Raw genomic sequence first — 17,342 nt, 5'->3', positions numbered from 1 at the left:
TGACAATTTTACCCAAGAATTACTATGTTGTAAATGAAGCTGGCAAATGAAGGGTATTATCACATAAATCTAGAGGAAATAAAACCACGTGACTTGGTATAAAATATACTAATCTTTGACATTAAATTTTTGAAGCATGTCTTTATACAAATTCTGAAAGCAATAATGAAACCTTGCATCATCTCCACTTCAAGTAAGTGGACACATCACATTTCAGAGTAGAAGAAGAAAAAAGGTACTTTGCATTCTGAGATGAACCAAAGGAACAAAACAAAACAAAACATAGAGTCATCATGTCTAACTCTAGTTCCTAATATAAAGAAATACTGAACATTTCCCATGAGACACTGAATACTTAATAAAAAAGTTTAATTCTGATTTTTGTAATTCTAGTGTGAAGAAACAGGCCTTTTGTCGGTATGAAAATCATGAGAAAACTAATTTTTCCACCATAAATGGACTTACTGTAAAGTCAGTGGCCTTGATAATCTCCTTTTTTCTCCCTTTAAAGATCTCTACTTTTTATTCAGTAAGGCTCCCTTGCAAACCTTTGCAAGTAAATTCTTTTTTCTAAATGCTTTTTTCCTAAGTTTTCCTTTCACAAATTGCAAATAAATTATTTCTACACATATAAAATATCAAACATAAGCAAATGCAGAACACAAAAAAGAAACAAAAAAATGTTATTTTTGAGACTTACTTTGTAAGCTGAGCTAACTCAAATTCTAATAATCTCTTTGCTTCCAATAAAGTATTTATTTCCTGTTTCATCTGCTTTTCTAGACCTTTTAAATTGTCCGCTTCAAACGCTTGAGTCTTCAATTCATTCTGTAACAATACTCGCTTATTTGATTCCTGCTCCAGTTGCAGGGATAGATTCTTAACCTATGAATAAGAAAAATAATTGCAGAAGATCTTAAATCTCACTAATAATTTAGTAAACATTATTTGAAAGAATATCAATCAAATCTCAAATGTGCTATACTGCCTTATACAGAGAATATTAGTATTCTAAAGAGTCTCCATTGTTGACATGTTATTTATAACTATAGAACTTACTATTAAGTCAAATTAACCCCCAAATTTCAGATATGAGATCTTGGAGGAAAAAAATCTGGTTTCTTTCGGTCCCAACATGTACAGAAATTTTAGAGTAGAGAATGGCCATAAAAGCCACTTTTGGAGGGACATAAGGGGTATTTAAATTCACCTTTTCGGATTCATAAATGTTTGTGCTCTGGTCTATAACCCTCTGAAGTTTAGTGAGGCCTTCCTTAACCCCTGGATGTAATTACTCAAAACACTCCTACAGCATTCAGTACTTCCTCTTTAAATTAATGTCATGCTTGTAATTTTGATCTTAATATCTGTCTTTCCTTCTGGGCTCGAAGTTCCACAAAAGTCAAGAACATATCTATCTTATGCAGTAATCCAACTCCGAGCAGAGCCGGGAAGATAAAAGGTGCTCAAAAATTACATTTTGAAATGACTGAGTATGGTCTTCCAAATTTTCAACATACTTTCTTCCTGCGTGTTGGCTATAACAGGTAGCCACTAAATCTCTTTTCTTTCTAGTTCATTCTATAGAACACTACCAGACTAATTTTATTTTCTAAAAGAGTATTTTCACCTACAGCCTCCCATTTTAAGTTTAAATCATTATCAATACTTTGGTTCCCAAGTTTCCCATGACTATACAATATGTCTTTTCTTCTCTGATCAGATCAAGTTCTTGTCTTTCACTTACCTATCTTCATTCATTAATCACTCTTTTACTATCATCATTATTGATAATGTTCCCTCTCTATCAACTCTAGCTTCTGACTCTCAAACTATGAACTTTTGAGGTCTTACTCAATCTTTAAATAATGGAAATATCTCATTCCTCCTGTAAGAAGTCTTTCCTGATTATTCTGGTTTTCTCTCTCTCCCTTTTCTAACATATATGCAGACTGATTCCTTCCAGTCTTATAAGTGATTTTTAAAATACATATAATAACCACAAGGATATAATGGCATTTTATCTTTTATTTATTGCTTTGTAAATGTGTACCCTGTGTTTTCCATCAATCTAAGCCAGTCAAGACTCTGTAGTTAACATTTTTCTTGAGATCTAAGAGCAATTTCTCCTCTTTGGGATTACAAGAGAACTTTACAATAAACTTTTGTGTGTGTGTGTTTTTAAAAAGCAGATGGCAATTTCTTCAGAAGAGGAGCTATGACACTTCTATAGAGTTGTACTGTCATAGTGCAAAATAGTATAAATCCTATGGTGTGACTGTTCAACAACTATCTGTAGATAAAAATCCTAGGAAGGAAGGATACAGTGGTGGCTTTATAGCAGTAAACACATACACATACAGGTTATTTTATTCAAATCTCCTCCATGTTTTTTAAATTATAGATAACTTTTCACTTATAATTTATGATTACTTCTCTTTTATAAGATCAACAAAATCAATACTATTTTTCTTACTTCATCCTCCATCCTTTCTTTATTTTCAGTCAAATGCTCAAGCTTCTGCTGAGATTGTTTCAGATCAACATCTAGCATTGAACACTGTTTCTCAATCTGAACAACTCTATTTTCAGCCTTCTCTCGAGCTTCTCTCTCTTCCTTCAGCTTCTTTTCCATTTCTGTGAGGAAAAAAAAAAAGTTACAGACATACATACTTTCACTTGCATGGGCTCCATAAGACAAACTGGTGTCAAAAATCCCTACTGTTTTTATCCTGGGATTCTAATGGAACAATTTATTACAGAAGTCCTAATGTCATTTGAATTATTTGCATAGTAGGATGTCTAAACGAAAGGAGTTATAAAATAAAGTAGTAGAATAAAACCTTCTAAATCCAGCCCACGCCCAATGTTATGAGAAATTATTAAGTGCCATTTCTAGACCAGAAGGTGAAAATATAACTAGAAAAAAAAAAATGAAGTAACTAAAAAGAAAAATGGAGGTAGTTCAGATAAAAGCAGAGAAATAAGGCTGTGGTTATTAATCTATACCTTACATTGTTCCAGAAAAGTTTCAAGGGACTTAAGGCTGATAGGAATTCTAATTTTTGCAATTCAAACAAACAAGATTCCACGGTAGTATAGTACCCACTTTAATTATTATCAAAAGATAAAAGTCTATAGTGAGGCTCCTTTTTTGAGATATGGTAACTAAGGTTCTGAAAGGTTCAATTTTCCAAGGTCCTGCAACTAGTAAGTTGTACAGACATGATTCAAACTTAGTAAGTCTGCTTTTCCATTCTTGGAGACTGCCCTCTAGGTAACAAAATAGAAACAATTAGAATGGAACTTCCTCATCTTTCCCTCCAAACCTACAAACTTAGCCATACCAGTAATCATTGCCTCTTAATTCCCATCTCTAATCAAACACAAATCCATCCACTTCTGTTCTGGACTTTGTTCCTTCAATTATTTCATTTCTTCCCTGCCTCAACAATTTCCTTCTCCTAACTGAATCATTCTCACCAACATAATAATCTCATTTATTATCTCCCTTCCTAAAATATCCTCTACTGCTCTCACATTCCTCTTTAGCTACTATTCCATCTCTGTTCAGAAACTTCTGGAAGAACTTCCTGTCTCCAGTGCCTCCACTTACTGTCTCCAGTGCCTCATCTACTATACATTTACTACTTTCCCTTTTGGCCTCCATCTCCACCATTCCACTGAAACTGCTTTGTATGATAACCAGTGAGTGAGGTCCATCCTGCAAAATTCAGAAGACACACAAATGTCTGGGTCTTCATCTTTACTGACCTTAATAGAATCCGTATATTGAATAACTTCCTCATTTTTTTCAATATTTTACTCTTTGAAATTCTAACACCATACTTACTTGGTGTTCCTGCAACCCCCTTTGACTGTTATTGGTTTCCTTTGTAACATTTGGAAAATGTTAGACTACCCAAGGGCTCTGCTATGATTCCATTTCTATTCTGCCCTATTTCCCCTTAGGAGGTTCTGTGCATGACTGTATAACTCCTGCTCTCCTCTGAGCTCCAGACTCATATATATTTGACATTTCCACTTAGATATCTAACACGGTTTTCAAAGTTAACATATCTAAAATAGACACCTTTATTTCCCTCCCATCCCAAACCACTCATCCCATCCCAGTCATCTCAATGTCAAAACATATTAACATCCATCCAGTTGTTAAAATTAAAAAGCCCCCCCCCATAAAAAAAGAGCCAGAGCCTTTCTTGGTTCCTTTTTTTAATTTCCATCCAATTCATCACCAACTCTTACCCTCTTACCCTTTGTATCTACATTTCTTTCATGCTCTACTACCACTAATCCCTACACATTATATAGCCTTCTAGTTGATCTCCATTTTTAAACTGTTCTCTCTCTCAAAAGCATTCTCCATACAGCAGGAGTGGTCTTTCAAAAACATATGTTACACATGCCAGCACAGCTCAAAACACTACAATGGCTTCCCACTATTCTTAGAATAAGAGTATTGAACTTATCATCTCTTCTGCCTGGAACATACTTTCTCCTGGACGGTTCACTTTGCCTCAAATATTATTAGTTCAGAGAGGCCTTTCCTCAGAACCCCATCTAACATAGCAATACTTAGAAACTATCACACTGTATGTATTTTCTTCATATTAATGATTACAATCTGCACTGATTTTCATTTATTTGCTTTTTTTGATTATCTCTACCATCAGAAAATAATCTCTAAGAGGAAGGATTCTTGTCTTATTCTATGCTATATATTCCCAGGTGTGCATGGCCTATAGTAGGCAGTCAACAAGTAATGTACGTGAAAGAAATAAAAGTAGTTTAATATGGCTGAAGCACACCAGTTATGTGAAGTACACATAACAAAGTGCAGAGTAGTAAGACTATAAAGATGGGTAAGTGCCAACTCAAAGGCTCTTTATGTCCTGAGGAGTTTGACAGGTGCCTTGCAAACAATGAAAAGCCACAAAGGACTGGCACAGTAAGATTTAAATTTCAAAAGGATCATTCTGGCTTAAATGAGAACAATAGACTGATGAGCAGAACAACTGGCAGAGTAATAATTAAACAGATCAAGCAAATGATGATGTCACCATGAACTAAAAGAGAAAAGGAAAGGAGGAATATATTGTATATATCATTTGGAAGTAGAATTGCTGAATGATTCCCAGATTTCTGGCTTGGATACCTGGATGCTAAATATCACCACCCTTAGCCATAACAGTATTTCCCATTTATTAAAAGCCTTCTATGTACAGGCACTTTATATGCATTTTTTCCATCTAATATCTTTTTAATAATCACCACAGAGTAGGTAAGAGGCAAAACAGATTTGTTTGATTCCAAGCCTGGGCTGCTAAAAACTATACAGCCATTAACTAGGATCATGAGAATAAGAGATTAAAGCAGGTCTGACAGATAGGATCCTAAGTTTCCCCTTGAATGAGCAGAATTTAAAGTGTTAAGTGACACTTCCAGATTGTAGCAGGTTACAAAGTAAGTGCAAGGTGAAAAAAGGCAAACTCTTCTTTTAAAAGTTTGGCTATAAAGAAATGGAATAAAACAGTGGCAGTTAGTAAGAATCAGAGATTACTGCAAGGGTTTGTCTATTTATTTATTTATTTGTTTATAAAGGAAGATACTTGCACATGCTCACAAAATTAAAAAAAATTTTTTTAATGTTTATTTTTGAGACACACACACACAGAGCGTTGAGCGGGGGAGGGGCAGAGAGAGATGGAGACACAGAATCTGAAGCAGACTCCAGGTTCTGAGCTGTCAGCACACAGCCTGACGTGGGGCTCTCACTCATAAACCACGAGATCATGACCTGAAGGTAAGTTGGATGCTTATCTGACTGAGCTACCCAGGCATCCTGCATGCTCAAAAAATTTTATCTATCTATCTATGTATAATGGAAGAAACTTGCACATGTTCACAACAAGAAAGGATTCAGTGGAAGAGAAAAGGTTAAGGATGAAGAAAAAAAAAAAGATAGTTAAGATGAGATAAGATGAGGCTAGATCTGAGTACAGCTAGCACATATTAGTCAAACAAGAAGACGGTTAATATCTTTAAAAAATTTTTTTTAATGTTTATTTACTTTTGAGAGAGACAGAGCGCGAGCAGGGGAGGGGCAGAAAAAGGGAGACACAGAATCCCAAGCAGGTTCCAGGCTCTGAGCTGTCAGCACAGAGCCTGACACAGGGCTCGAACCCATAAACTGTGAGACCATGACCTGAGCAGAAGTCAGATACTTAACCGACTGAGCCATCCAGGTGCCCCGAGGATCAGTATCTTCTGACAGGAAAGAAAATGAAGATGGGTAAAGAAGTAGGATAGGCTGATTAAGTAAGAGAACAAGACTTTGAGGCGTTCTCACCTATGCTTTCATGATTTCTTTTTTAAATAGGAGAAAAGTTCACCTAACAGTAGATGGATAAAGAAATGACATACAAAGCTTGAGAACAGAAGTAAAAGTCTGAGAGAAAGAAAACAGTAAGTGATATACTAAAAAACTAACAGCTCGCCTGAGGTTGGAGATAATGCATTGGGCTAACCCTCTCTGAAGAACTTATCTGATGTGAAGAAAGGAACTCATTAGTTTGATCTAGGGTTGTGTTTAGAGTCATAGTAAAGTGGAAACACAAAGGAATTGGAAAATTGAGGGTACTAAACAAGAAAGAAGATGAACTAACAGACAATGATTTTCAGAATGGATCAGGAAGAAAATAAAGGAAAGGGCTAATAAAAACTGGGAGAAAAGAGAGATTCCACTGATATTGATAGAGAATGGAGGATAATAGAGTGAGGGAAATAGAAGGTAAAATTGTGATTAAAAAAAATGGAAGGTATCCAAAGTGAAAAAGGGAGAATCCTTTTACTGAATGACAATTTATAATTTTTAAGTGTTTATACTACTATAAAGTGAAATTTTAAACAAAACCAGTTTTTTTTGGTAGGCATTATTTAAAAATTACTCATATAGAAAATATGAAAACCAACACTTACCACACATTGCAACAGACTTTGCCTCTTCAATAGACTGATGTTTGTCAGTTAAACGAGCTTTGGTTACTTTATGTTCATTTACCTCTTGTTCTAACCTTTGTTGTAATGATTTAAGCTTATAGTTTAAATCTATCTCTAAATTATTCTTTTCCTGTAAAATGAAAATAACTTATGTAATACACTAAGCAAAAGACACATTGTTAAATCTTACATTATGTAATATTCCATAAGAGACAATATATGAATCACACTGGCCTGAAATGTGATACTGTATTTACTTAAATATTTTTATTTAGAACATTTATACTTTCTTGTATATTTCACATTATCTATCATGTCTTACTTTAAAAATCATGATAAGCTCATATAATTAAAAGCAAAATATCACCACCTCCTTCCCCCAGAAGGGTTTTGATGGTAGTTGTATTCAGGAGGGTTCACTGCTAGAATCAGAAATGAATAGGACAATTCTTTAGTTCATTAAAACATTTTTGCTGCCGCTTACAAAAAATTAAATTCAGATTTAAAACTATTAATTTACAGTTAAATTAAATGTACACCCAGATTTACATTGCCTTGACTAAAGGACAAGTCAAAATGTATTCCATTTCTGTTTGGGTGCATCTTCTACTCTTCTTTCTTTCATCCTACAACCACAGTTATACCAGGCTTAGACATACTACTCTATTACAAAACATGTCCAAAGGACAGATAAGTGGTACATTTTCTGATCATTTATCTGAGGATCTAGTAAACCCACATTTAGGGAGGAAGTGAAAAAGTGAAAGATCTACATATTATCTATTTAATACTTTTCTTAGCAAGGTAAGGACAGAGGATAACCAATGACAGTTTTTGACTGGTAAGAAAACTATACGCAAGGGCCAATCACTTTATGCTATTTTCTATTTTGCTAACTATTACCAACAAAATGGAAAAAGTACACATGATCTATCATATACCTATCCTTTGTTTTCCTTCTTCATAAGGCTAGTAACATTCAGCATCTTCATTTTACCCAAGTACAAAAAACTGGGGGAAAAAATTCTACATGAAAAGATATTTCCAAACGAAAGTAATTTGTGATGATTCGGTAACAGGAAACATCTAATACCCTTCAAAGTTAAAAACAAACAAAAATAACACAATAAAAAGCCCTAAGTAAGACACACACACACACTCCCACAAAACCACTACTGATCATAAAGATTTTTAGAAATGCAAGTATATAGGTGTGGCTGGGTGGCTCGGTCAAGTAAAAGGTCTGATTCTTGATTTGGCTCACTCAGATCATTATCTCATGGTCATGAGATCGAGCCCCACAGCAGGCTCCTCACTGGGTATGAAGCCTGCTTAAGATTCTCATTCTCTCTCTCTCTCTCTCTCTCTCTCTCTCTCTCTCTCTCTCTCCCCCTCCCTCCCTCCCTCCCTCCCTCCCTCCCTCCCTCCCTCCATCCTTCTGCCCCTCTCCCCTGTTCATGTACACATGCTCTCGCTCTCTCTCTCAAAAAAAAAAGCAAGTATATAACATCAGGAATGAATGCTATTTTATAAAAACATGTTATAGTATTTGGTAGCCAAGTACATATATCTCAAAATTGGTACACGTTAAGTCATTTACTTTTTCTGAGTGATTAAGCATGTCTTGAGCTTCTTTTCTTTCTCCTTCCACTCTTTCAAGATTATGCTTGAGATGCTTTACCTCTTCTTGTAAAGATGTAATTCGAGCTATCAAGTGAGAAAAAAGTTCAAGTCACAAAGCCATCAAAAGAAATGTCTTTTTTTCAGCATGACCATTAAGATAAAAAAGTTTTAAATTTCCTGATTAGGTAGAATTTATTAAATTATAAAATATTAAAATTATAAATTATTAAATACTAAAATTTTATAATTCATTAATTTAAGAATATTTTGTAATATATATAATAACTACAATATATAGTAGTAAATATGTTACTGCTAATTGGAGACCATTCAGTACATATTCCTAACTTCACAAATGGTCAAAGAGATGAAGCTTGAGCTTTATTCCGAAATTAGATATGAGTCCTTATTCAGTGTTCTTTTTCACCATGTTAAGAATAAGAATCTTTAGTTAATTGAGGCAAGTATTTAAGTTTTCTTTATGGGCCAGACATTCTGAAAAGTGTTTACTCTTTTTTTAAATATAACTTTATTTTTTTAATTTACATCCAAGTTAGCATATAGCGCAACAATGATTTTCAGGAGTAGATTCCTCAATGCCCCTTACCCATTTAGCCCATCCTCCCTCCCAGTGTTTAATTACTCTTAAACTTAGTGAAACCATACTCTAAAACATGCTTTAGGCTTATAGATTTTTAATGCATAAGTATTTAACAAACACAAATTTAATACATAAACACAGAATCTAACATTAATGAATATAATTATATTGTAAGTAAGAATCTATTTTCTTATTTTGTAATTCAAAGTAACCTAGGATTTGGTAAGGAAATGGATAAAGTGCCCCAGAAGGACCAGGAACAATCCTGTACTTTTCAAACTTCAATGTTTAACTTATTGGACCTGCCACAGACTTCAGTGCAGTCTAGCTGCGTCTGTATTTTAGTGTTTCTGAATTAGCTTTTTTTTTTAAGTTTATTTTATTTATTTTGAGATAGAGTGTGTACAAGCAGGGGAGGGGCAGAGAAAGAAGAGAGAGAATTCCAAGCAGGCATTGTGCTGTCGGTGCAGAGCCCGAGGCGGGGCTCGAACTCATGAATCTCCCTTCCCTGCTCTATCTCTCAAAAATAAAATTAAAAATTTTTTTTAAAAAACTAAAAATACGTCATTGTTAAAAAATACTAATAAACGTCATTTGGGCTTCAGCGAGTCATAATCCTTGGCTGGGTGGAGGGGTCTTGCCTCCATGTTTTGGCTGATGACTGATCAGGGTAGTGATTGCTGAAGGTTGGGTGACTGGTAATTTCTTAAAATAAGACAATAACAAAGCTTGCCACATGGATCAAATCTTCCTTTCACAAACAATTTCTCTGTAGCAAGTGATGCTGTTTGAAACCATTTTACCCACAGGACTTCTTTCCAAACTAGAGTCAATCCTCTCAAACCCTGCTGCTGCTTTATCTACTAAGTTTGCATAATATTCTAAATCCTTTGTTGTCATTTCATCAATTTCCACAGCATCTTCACCAGTAGATTCGATCTCAAGAAACCACTTTCCTTGCTCATCCATTAGAAGCAACCCCTCATCCAATTTTTATCATGAGATTACAGCAATTCAGTCACATCTTCAGTGACTTCTTCCATTGAAGTTTTAAATCCCTCAGAGTCATCCATGAGCACTGGAATCTTCTTTCCAAACTCCTGTTAATACTGATATTCTGACCTCTTCCCCATGAATCATGAATATTCTTAATGGCACCTAGAATGGTGAATCCTTTCCAGAAGGTTTTCCACTGACTTTGCCCAGATCCATCATAGGAATCACTATGTATGGCAGTTAAACAGCCTCACAAAATTATTTCTTAAATAGTAAGACTTGAAAGTCAAAATTACTCCTTGATCCCCAGACTGCAGAATGGATATTGTATTGAAAACAACATTCATCTCATTGTACATCTCTATCAGAGCTCTTGGGTGACCAGGTGCGTTGTCAATGAGCAGTAATATTTTGAAACCAGTCTTTTATTCTTAGCAGGTCTCAACAATGGGCTTAAAATATTCAGTAAACCATGGTATACACAGATTGCTGTCATCAGGCTTTGCTGTTCCATTTGTAGACCACAGGCAGAGCAGATTTAGCATAATTCTTCTGGGCTCTATGATTTTCAGGATGGCAAATGAGCACTGGCTTCAACTTAAAGTCAGCAGCTGTATTAGCCCCTAACAAGAGAATCTCTGAAGCTTTAAAGCCAGGCAGTGACTTCTCTCTAGCTATGAAAAGACTAGATGGATTGTACGAGAAAAGTCATTTCACCTCTATTGAAAATCTGTTGTTTAGTGTAGCCATCTCAAGTAATGATCCTAGCTAGATCTGGATAACTTGCTGCTTCACCTTGGCTCTTTAATGTAATGGAGATGGCTTCTTCCCTTAGAACTCTGCTAGCTTCCAACTTTTCTTCTGCAGCTTCCTAACATCTCTCAGCCTTCACAGAATTGAAGAGAGTTTGGGCCTTGCTCTGGATTAGGCTTTGGCTTAAGGGAATGTTGTGGCTGGTTTGATTTTCTATCCAGACCACTAAAACTTTTTCTGTTTGAGCAAAAGGCTGTCATGTATTCACTGGAGTAGCACTTTTAATTTCCTTCAAGATCTTTTCCTTTGCACTCACAACATGGCTTACAATTACATGACAGCTTTCAGTCTATCATGGCTTTCTTTTTTTTAAATTTTTTTTTTTTTTTAACGTTTATTCATTTTTGAGACAGAGAGAGACAGAGCATGAACAGGGGAGGAGCAGAGAGAGAGGGAGACACAGAATCTGAAACAGGCTCCAGGGGGCGCCTGGGTGGCGCAGTCGGTTAAGCCTCCGACTTCAGCCAGGTCACGATCTTGCGGTCTGTGAGTTCGAGCCCCGCATCGGGCTCTGTGCTGACAGCTCAGACCTGGAGCCTGTTTCCGATTCTGTGTCTCCCTCTCTCTCTGCCCCTCCCCCGTTCATGCTCTGTCTCTCTCTGTCCCAAAAATAAATAAAAAAAAAAACGTTGGAAAAAAAAAAAAAAAACAGGCTCCAGGCTCTGAGCTGTCAGCACAGAGCCCGATGCGGGGCTCGAACTCACGGACCATGAGATCATGACCTGAGCTGAAGTCGGACGCTTAACCGACCGAGCCACCCAGGCGCCCCTATCATGGCTTTCGAAATGCCTTCCTCACTAATTGTAATCATTCCTGGCTCTTGATTTAAAGTGAGAGATATGTGACTTTTCCTTCCCACTGAACACTTATGAGGCCACTACAGGGTATTTTATTAATTGGCCTAATTTCAATATTGCCATGTCTCAAAGAATAGAGAGGCCCAAAGAGAGGAGGAGGAGAGATATAGGAGAATGGCTGGAAGGTGGAGTAGTCAGAACACACTCATTTATTAAGTTTGTGGTCTTACATAGGTGTGGTCCACGGCACCCCCAAACAATTACAATAGTAACACCAAAGATCACTGATCAGAGATCACCATAATAAATATAATAATGTGACACAGAGAACATGAAATAAACAAATGCTGTTGGAAAAATGGTGCTTAAAGACTCACTCAATGCAGGGCTGCCACAATGTTCAATATGTAAAAAAAATGCAGTATTAGCGAAGTGCAATAAAGCACAGTGTATAAAATGTGGTATGACTATACCTGGGATGTATTTACAAAAGGTAAACAAACTGTATGGCTCTGCCATTCCTAAGTGTATACTAACAAAATGCACAGGAATGTTTACCAAAAAAACATGTACAAGAAAATACCTATCAACATTAATCATAATAGCCCCCAAATGGAAATAATTGCAGTATCCATTCACCACAGACTGCTGTGGCCATACATAATAAATGGAATCCTACATAGCAAGAAAAAACTATTGCCATATACAACAATACAGATGAAAATTTTAAACATAAGGGTAATGAAACAAACCAGATACAAAGGAGTGTTTGCTGCATGATTCTATTCATAAAATTCAAAAACAAGCAAAATTAATTTATAGTGTTAAAAGTCAGAACAATGATTACTTGGGAAGAAAGGGGTTAGTGACTAAAGGGAAATAAAGGGGGACTTCTGGGTTGCTAGCAGTGTGCAATTTCACAATCTCAATTTTTGTTATGAGGGTGTGTTCGTGTTGTGAAAATTTCTCCAGATGAGTATTTTTTATTTATTATGGTATGTGCTACATGTTAAATTTCAACAAAAAAAATGCACTTAAAAAAGAAATCTAAATTTCTTAAAATCCCCAAATATGAAATCTATCCCTTAACCTTGAGGCCCATCAACTACATATAAATCTTAAAAATAAATACATGGGTAATTAGAAATTGCACATTAAGGTGAACAACCCTCAAGCTCAGACACATTTAATATCATTTATAATAATAAATTCTAATCCAATAAGAAGATATGTCATAAAACCTTAACACACGAAACAACACTGTATTAAAAATATACAAAGTATGGTATTTATGAAATACCCACAGCTAACACCACTCAAGAAATAATATGAAAAAAAATTAAGGGGAGCCTGGGTGGCTCAGTAGGTTTGGCGTCTGACTTCAGCTCAGGTCATGATCTCGTGGTTTGTGGGTTCGAGCCCTCACGTCGGGCTCTGTGCTGACAGCTCAGAGCCTGGAGTCTGCTTCAGATTCTGTGTCTCTCTCTCCCTCTGCCCCTCCCCTGCTCATGCTCTGTCTCTCAATAATAAATAAACGTTAAAAAGAATTAAAAAAAAAATTAAGACAATTTCATTTGAAATAGCATCTAGAAGATACCTGGGAATAATTTAGTCTAAGAGTTACAAGACTTGTGTACTGAAAACTAAAAAACACTGTTGAAATTAAAAAAAAAAAAACCCAGATAAACAGAAATACAGCCTGTGTTCATGGACTGGAAGACTTAACATGTTAAGATGGCAATACTACCAAAAATGATTTATAAATTCAATATAATCTCCATCAAAATTCCAAAGATCTTTAATGTAGAAATGGAAAAGCATACCATCAGATTCATATGGCACTGCAATGAGCCTTGAAAGAGCTAAGGCAATATTGTAAGAGAATAATAAAGTTCAAGGACTCAAGCATCCCAATTTCAAAATGTGCTACAAAGCTACAGAGATTAAGATGGTATGGTACTGGCATAAGGAAAGATCTACAGAACGCTGGAAAGAACTAAGAATCCAGAAACAAACCCATATAAATACAGCCAACTGACTTTCAACAAGGATGCCAAGATTATTCAATGAGGGGTACTGGAACAAATTAATATTTTGACACAAAAGAATGAAGTTGGACCCGTACATCATGCCATTAAGATTAACAAAAATAACTCAACTTAGGTCAAAGACCTAAATATAAGTGCTAAAACCATAAAACTTTTAGAAGAAGATATAGGGGTAACTCCTGATGATACTAGAGTTGGCAATGTATTCCAAGATATGACACCAAAAACATAAGCAACATATATACAGATGAATAGGATTTCATCAAAATTAACTTCTGTATAGCAAAGGACATTTTCAAGACAAACTATAGAATGGGAATAAATATTAGTAAATCATATACCTAATGTACATATATTTTATGTGCAAGTAAGCACATAAAGATATGTTCAACATCATTAGTCATTAGAGGAATGAAAATCAATACCACAATGAGATACCACTTTGCAGCCACTAGGGTGACTATAACCAAACTCACTTAAATAACAAGCATTAGCAAGGATATGGAGAAACTGAAACACTCCTAAATCACTGGTGGAAATATAAAATGGTATAGCTGTTGTGGAAAACAGTTTATAGTTCCTCAAATGTTAAACACAGAGTTATCATATAACCCAGCATTTCCGTTCCTAGATATTCCCAGAAGATCTGAAAACAAGTATTCTAATAAATACATGAATGTTCACAGCAGTGTTATCCACAATAATCAAAAGGTAGAAACTCAAATGTCCATCCACAGGTGAATGGTTAAATAAATATGGTATATACACACACTAGATATTACTCAGATATAAATGAAGTACTGATTCATGCTACAACATGGATGAATCTTAAAAATATCCTAAGAAGTCTGACATAAAAAAGGTCACGTGTTGTATAATGTCATTTAACTGAAATATCTAGAATAGTAAAATCAGAGATACAAAGCAGAAGTTGGCTGCCGGGCACTAGGTGGAGGGGGCTATAGGGATGGATAATTTAATAAGTACAAGGTTTTCTTTTGGGATAATGAAAATTTTGGAACTAGATAAAGGAGGTGATTGTACAACATTAAGAATGCATTAAATGACACTAAATTGCACAGTTAAATTTTTTTTGTAACGTGAATTTCACCTCAATAAAAAAATACACAAAGCAAAGCTGTTAGAAATACAAGGGAGCTATAAAAAAAAAAAAAAGCCACAATCATAGCGGTAACTTTTAAAACATGTTTCAAAATTTGGGAGACTAGTTGATGGGGGGTGGGAGGGAGGGGAAAGTGGGTGATGGGCATTGAGGAGGGCACCTGTTGGGATGACCACTGGGTGTTGTATGGAAACCAATTTGACAATAAATTTCCTATTAAAAATAAAAAATAAATAAAAATTTAAAAAAATTGGGGAGATTAAACACATTTACAGGGAAGATGGTGCAGCAGGAAGAACCTAAGTTTGCTATGGACACACCTTGGTAACAGCCACATCAGTGCAACTAATTCAGAAAAAGACCGAAAGACTGGCAGAACAGACTTCAACAGCTAATCATAGAGAGGAAGCCACACTGAGAAGGGTATGAGAGGTGGAAATGCAGTCAGAAATGAAACTCCATGGTGACTACCCAGAAAGGGGAGGGACACCATATGCATGAAAAAAGAAGAGGAGCAAACCCTCCCCCAGGCACGCCAGGTATAGGGAACCTGCACTGGGAAGGCAAGTCCCCATAACATTAGGCTTTGAAAACCAGTGGGCTTTAACTTTGTGAGTTTTTATAATCAGAAGGGCTTAACTCTGGGTACTTTAAAAATGAGTTGGCTCAGCTCTGGGAGAGTTGGAGGGCAACAGGAAACTGAGTTACTGCCCCTAAAGAGCCACCATAATAAACAACCCTGCTAAAATACAGCATAGAAGCTGCAATTTGAAAAATTCCTGGAGTATATGGGAAGATGATTCATTAATCTCAGAATGTACACTGGAGGGCCAGGGATCTTTAGGAGACTTCGCCAAGAACAAAAGGCTAAGAGCTGGCAGGTGAAAATCTCTCCCCATGGCCCAGTCTAGACTGCCTGACACATTCTTCTGCAGATCCACGCCATCCAACTTGCCCCACTCCAAAGCAGCTTCTGCCAGAGAAACACACTGCAAGTAGCCCTGACAGGGACTCACACAACTTCAAAGCAACTCCTGCCCTGGGGAGAGGGGAAGATAACCATACATAGCAGTGCAACTCCAGCCTGAACATATGGACTAGGGGTAGGAAATGGGTCTGACGGCTGGCCATACCCACCAACATAAGCTTCTTGCGGACAAGGCAGGGAGAACACCCTACAGACTGGCGCTACTGTTGGCAGCCCCAATAGACAGAATGGGGTCAGGCATCTGATTTGACTGCAGGTCTTAACAGCCAAAGAAAGCCTCTCCCTGAATTTGTTGTGACCTCAACTGAGGTATATGGGCTAAGGGCAGTCTTCTGCATCAGACTTGGGCTCAGGTCATGATCTCCCGGTCTATGGGCTCAAGCCCTGCATCGGGCTCTGTGCTGACAGCTCAGAGCCTGAAGCCAGCTTCGGATGCTGTGTCTTTCTCTGCCTTACCCGCTCACGCGCACGCATGCACTCTCCTTCCCTCCCTCTCTCCCTCCCTCAAAAATAAACATTTTTTTTTTTTTTAAAGGGAAGATTATAGCAATACAGGACTATGTCACAATGAAGCAAGAAAAATCTCAAGTAAACTCACCTTATGCCTAAGGAAACTAGAAAAAGAACAAAGCTCAAAGGCAGTACAAAGAAGGAAATAATAAAGATGAGAAAAGAAATAAATTCAACAGAAACTAAAAAAATAATAGAACAGATCAATGAAATAAGGAGCTGGTTCTTTGAAAAGATGAAGACTGATAAACATATAGCCAGATTTATCAAGAAAAGAAGAAAGGACTCAAATAAGTAAATCAGCAGTGAAGGAGGAGAAATAAAAACTGACATCACTGAAATACAGAGGATTATAAGAGGATATTATGAAAAATTATATGCCAACAAGTTAGACAACCTAGAAGAAATACATTCTTAAAAACTGAATCAGAAAGAAATAGAAAATTTGAACAGACTGATTACTAGAAATGAAACTGATTCAGTAATTTAAAAATTCCCAACATAAGCCCAGGACTAGATGGCATCACAAGTGAATGTGACAAACATTTAAAGAAGAGTTAATACTTATTCTCAAATTATTCCACAAAATGGAGGAAGAAGGAAAAATGCTATAAGGACACATTACCCAGACACTACAAAAAAAAGGAAACCTATAGGCTAATTTCTCTGGTGAACACAGATGCAAAAATTCTCAACATAATATTAGCAAACTGAATCCACCAATACACTGGAAAATCATTCACCATGATCAAATGGGATTTATTCCCAGGAGGCAAGGGTGATTCACTATTTGCAAATCAATCAGAGTCATAAAACACATTAA

General features: G+C 36.2%; 1 protein-coding gene across 4 annotated transcripts in view; it reads right to left on the bottom strand.

Annotated features, from left to right (window-relative positions):
* ROCK1 (Rho associated coiled-coil containing protein kinase 1) overlaps window positions 1-17,342 on the bottom strand; it is a 174,574-nt gene that overhangs the window by 48,179 nt on the left and 109,053 nt on the right. For all 4 annotated transcript variants that reach the window (XM_049619648.1, XM_049619647.1, XM_049619649.1 and 1 more), the window contains exons 17-20: window positions 8,621-8,727; window positions 7,000-7,150; window positions 2,477-2,637; window positions 701-885 (exon numbers count right to left, since the gene is read on the bottom strand). In XM_049619648.1, coding sequence (XP_049475605.1) covers window positions 701-885; window positions 2,477-2,637; window positions 7,000-7,150; window positions 8,621-8,727 — 604 coding nt within the window. The remainder of the gene's footprint in view (window positions 1-700; window positions 886-2,476; window positions 2,638-6,999; window positions 7,151-8,620; window positions 8,728-17,342) is intronic.

The sequence above is a fragment of the Panthera uncia genome (genome assembly GCF_023721935.1).
Source record: "Panthera uncia isolate 11264 chromosome D3 unlocalized genomic scaffold, Puncia_PCG_1.0 HiC_scaffold_8, whole genome shotgun sequence".
NCBI lineage: Eukaryota > Metazoa > Chordata > Mammalia > Carnivora > Felidae > Panthera > Panthera uncia.
Note: the sequence above shows the minus strand (reverse complement) of the source record. Positions and strands in the feature narration are given on the sequence as shown.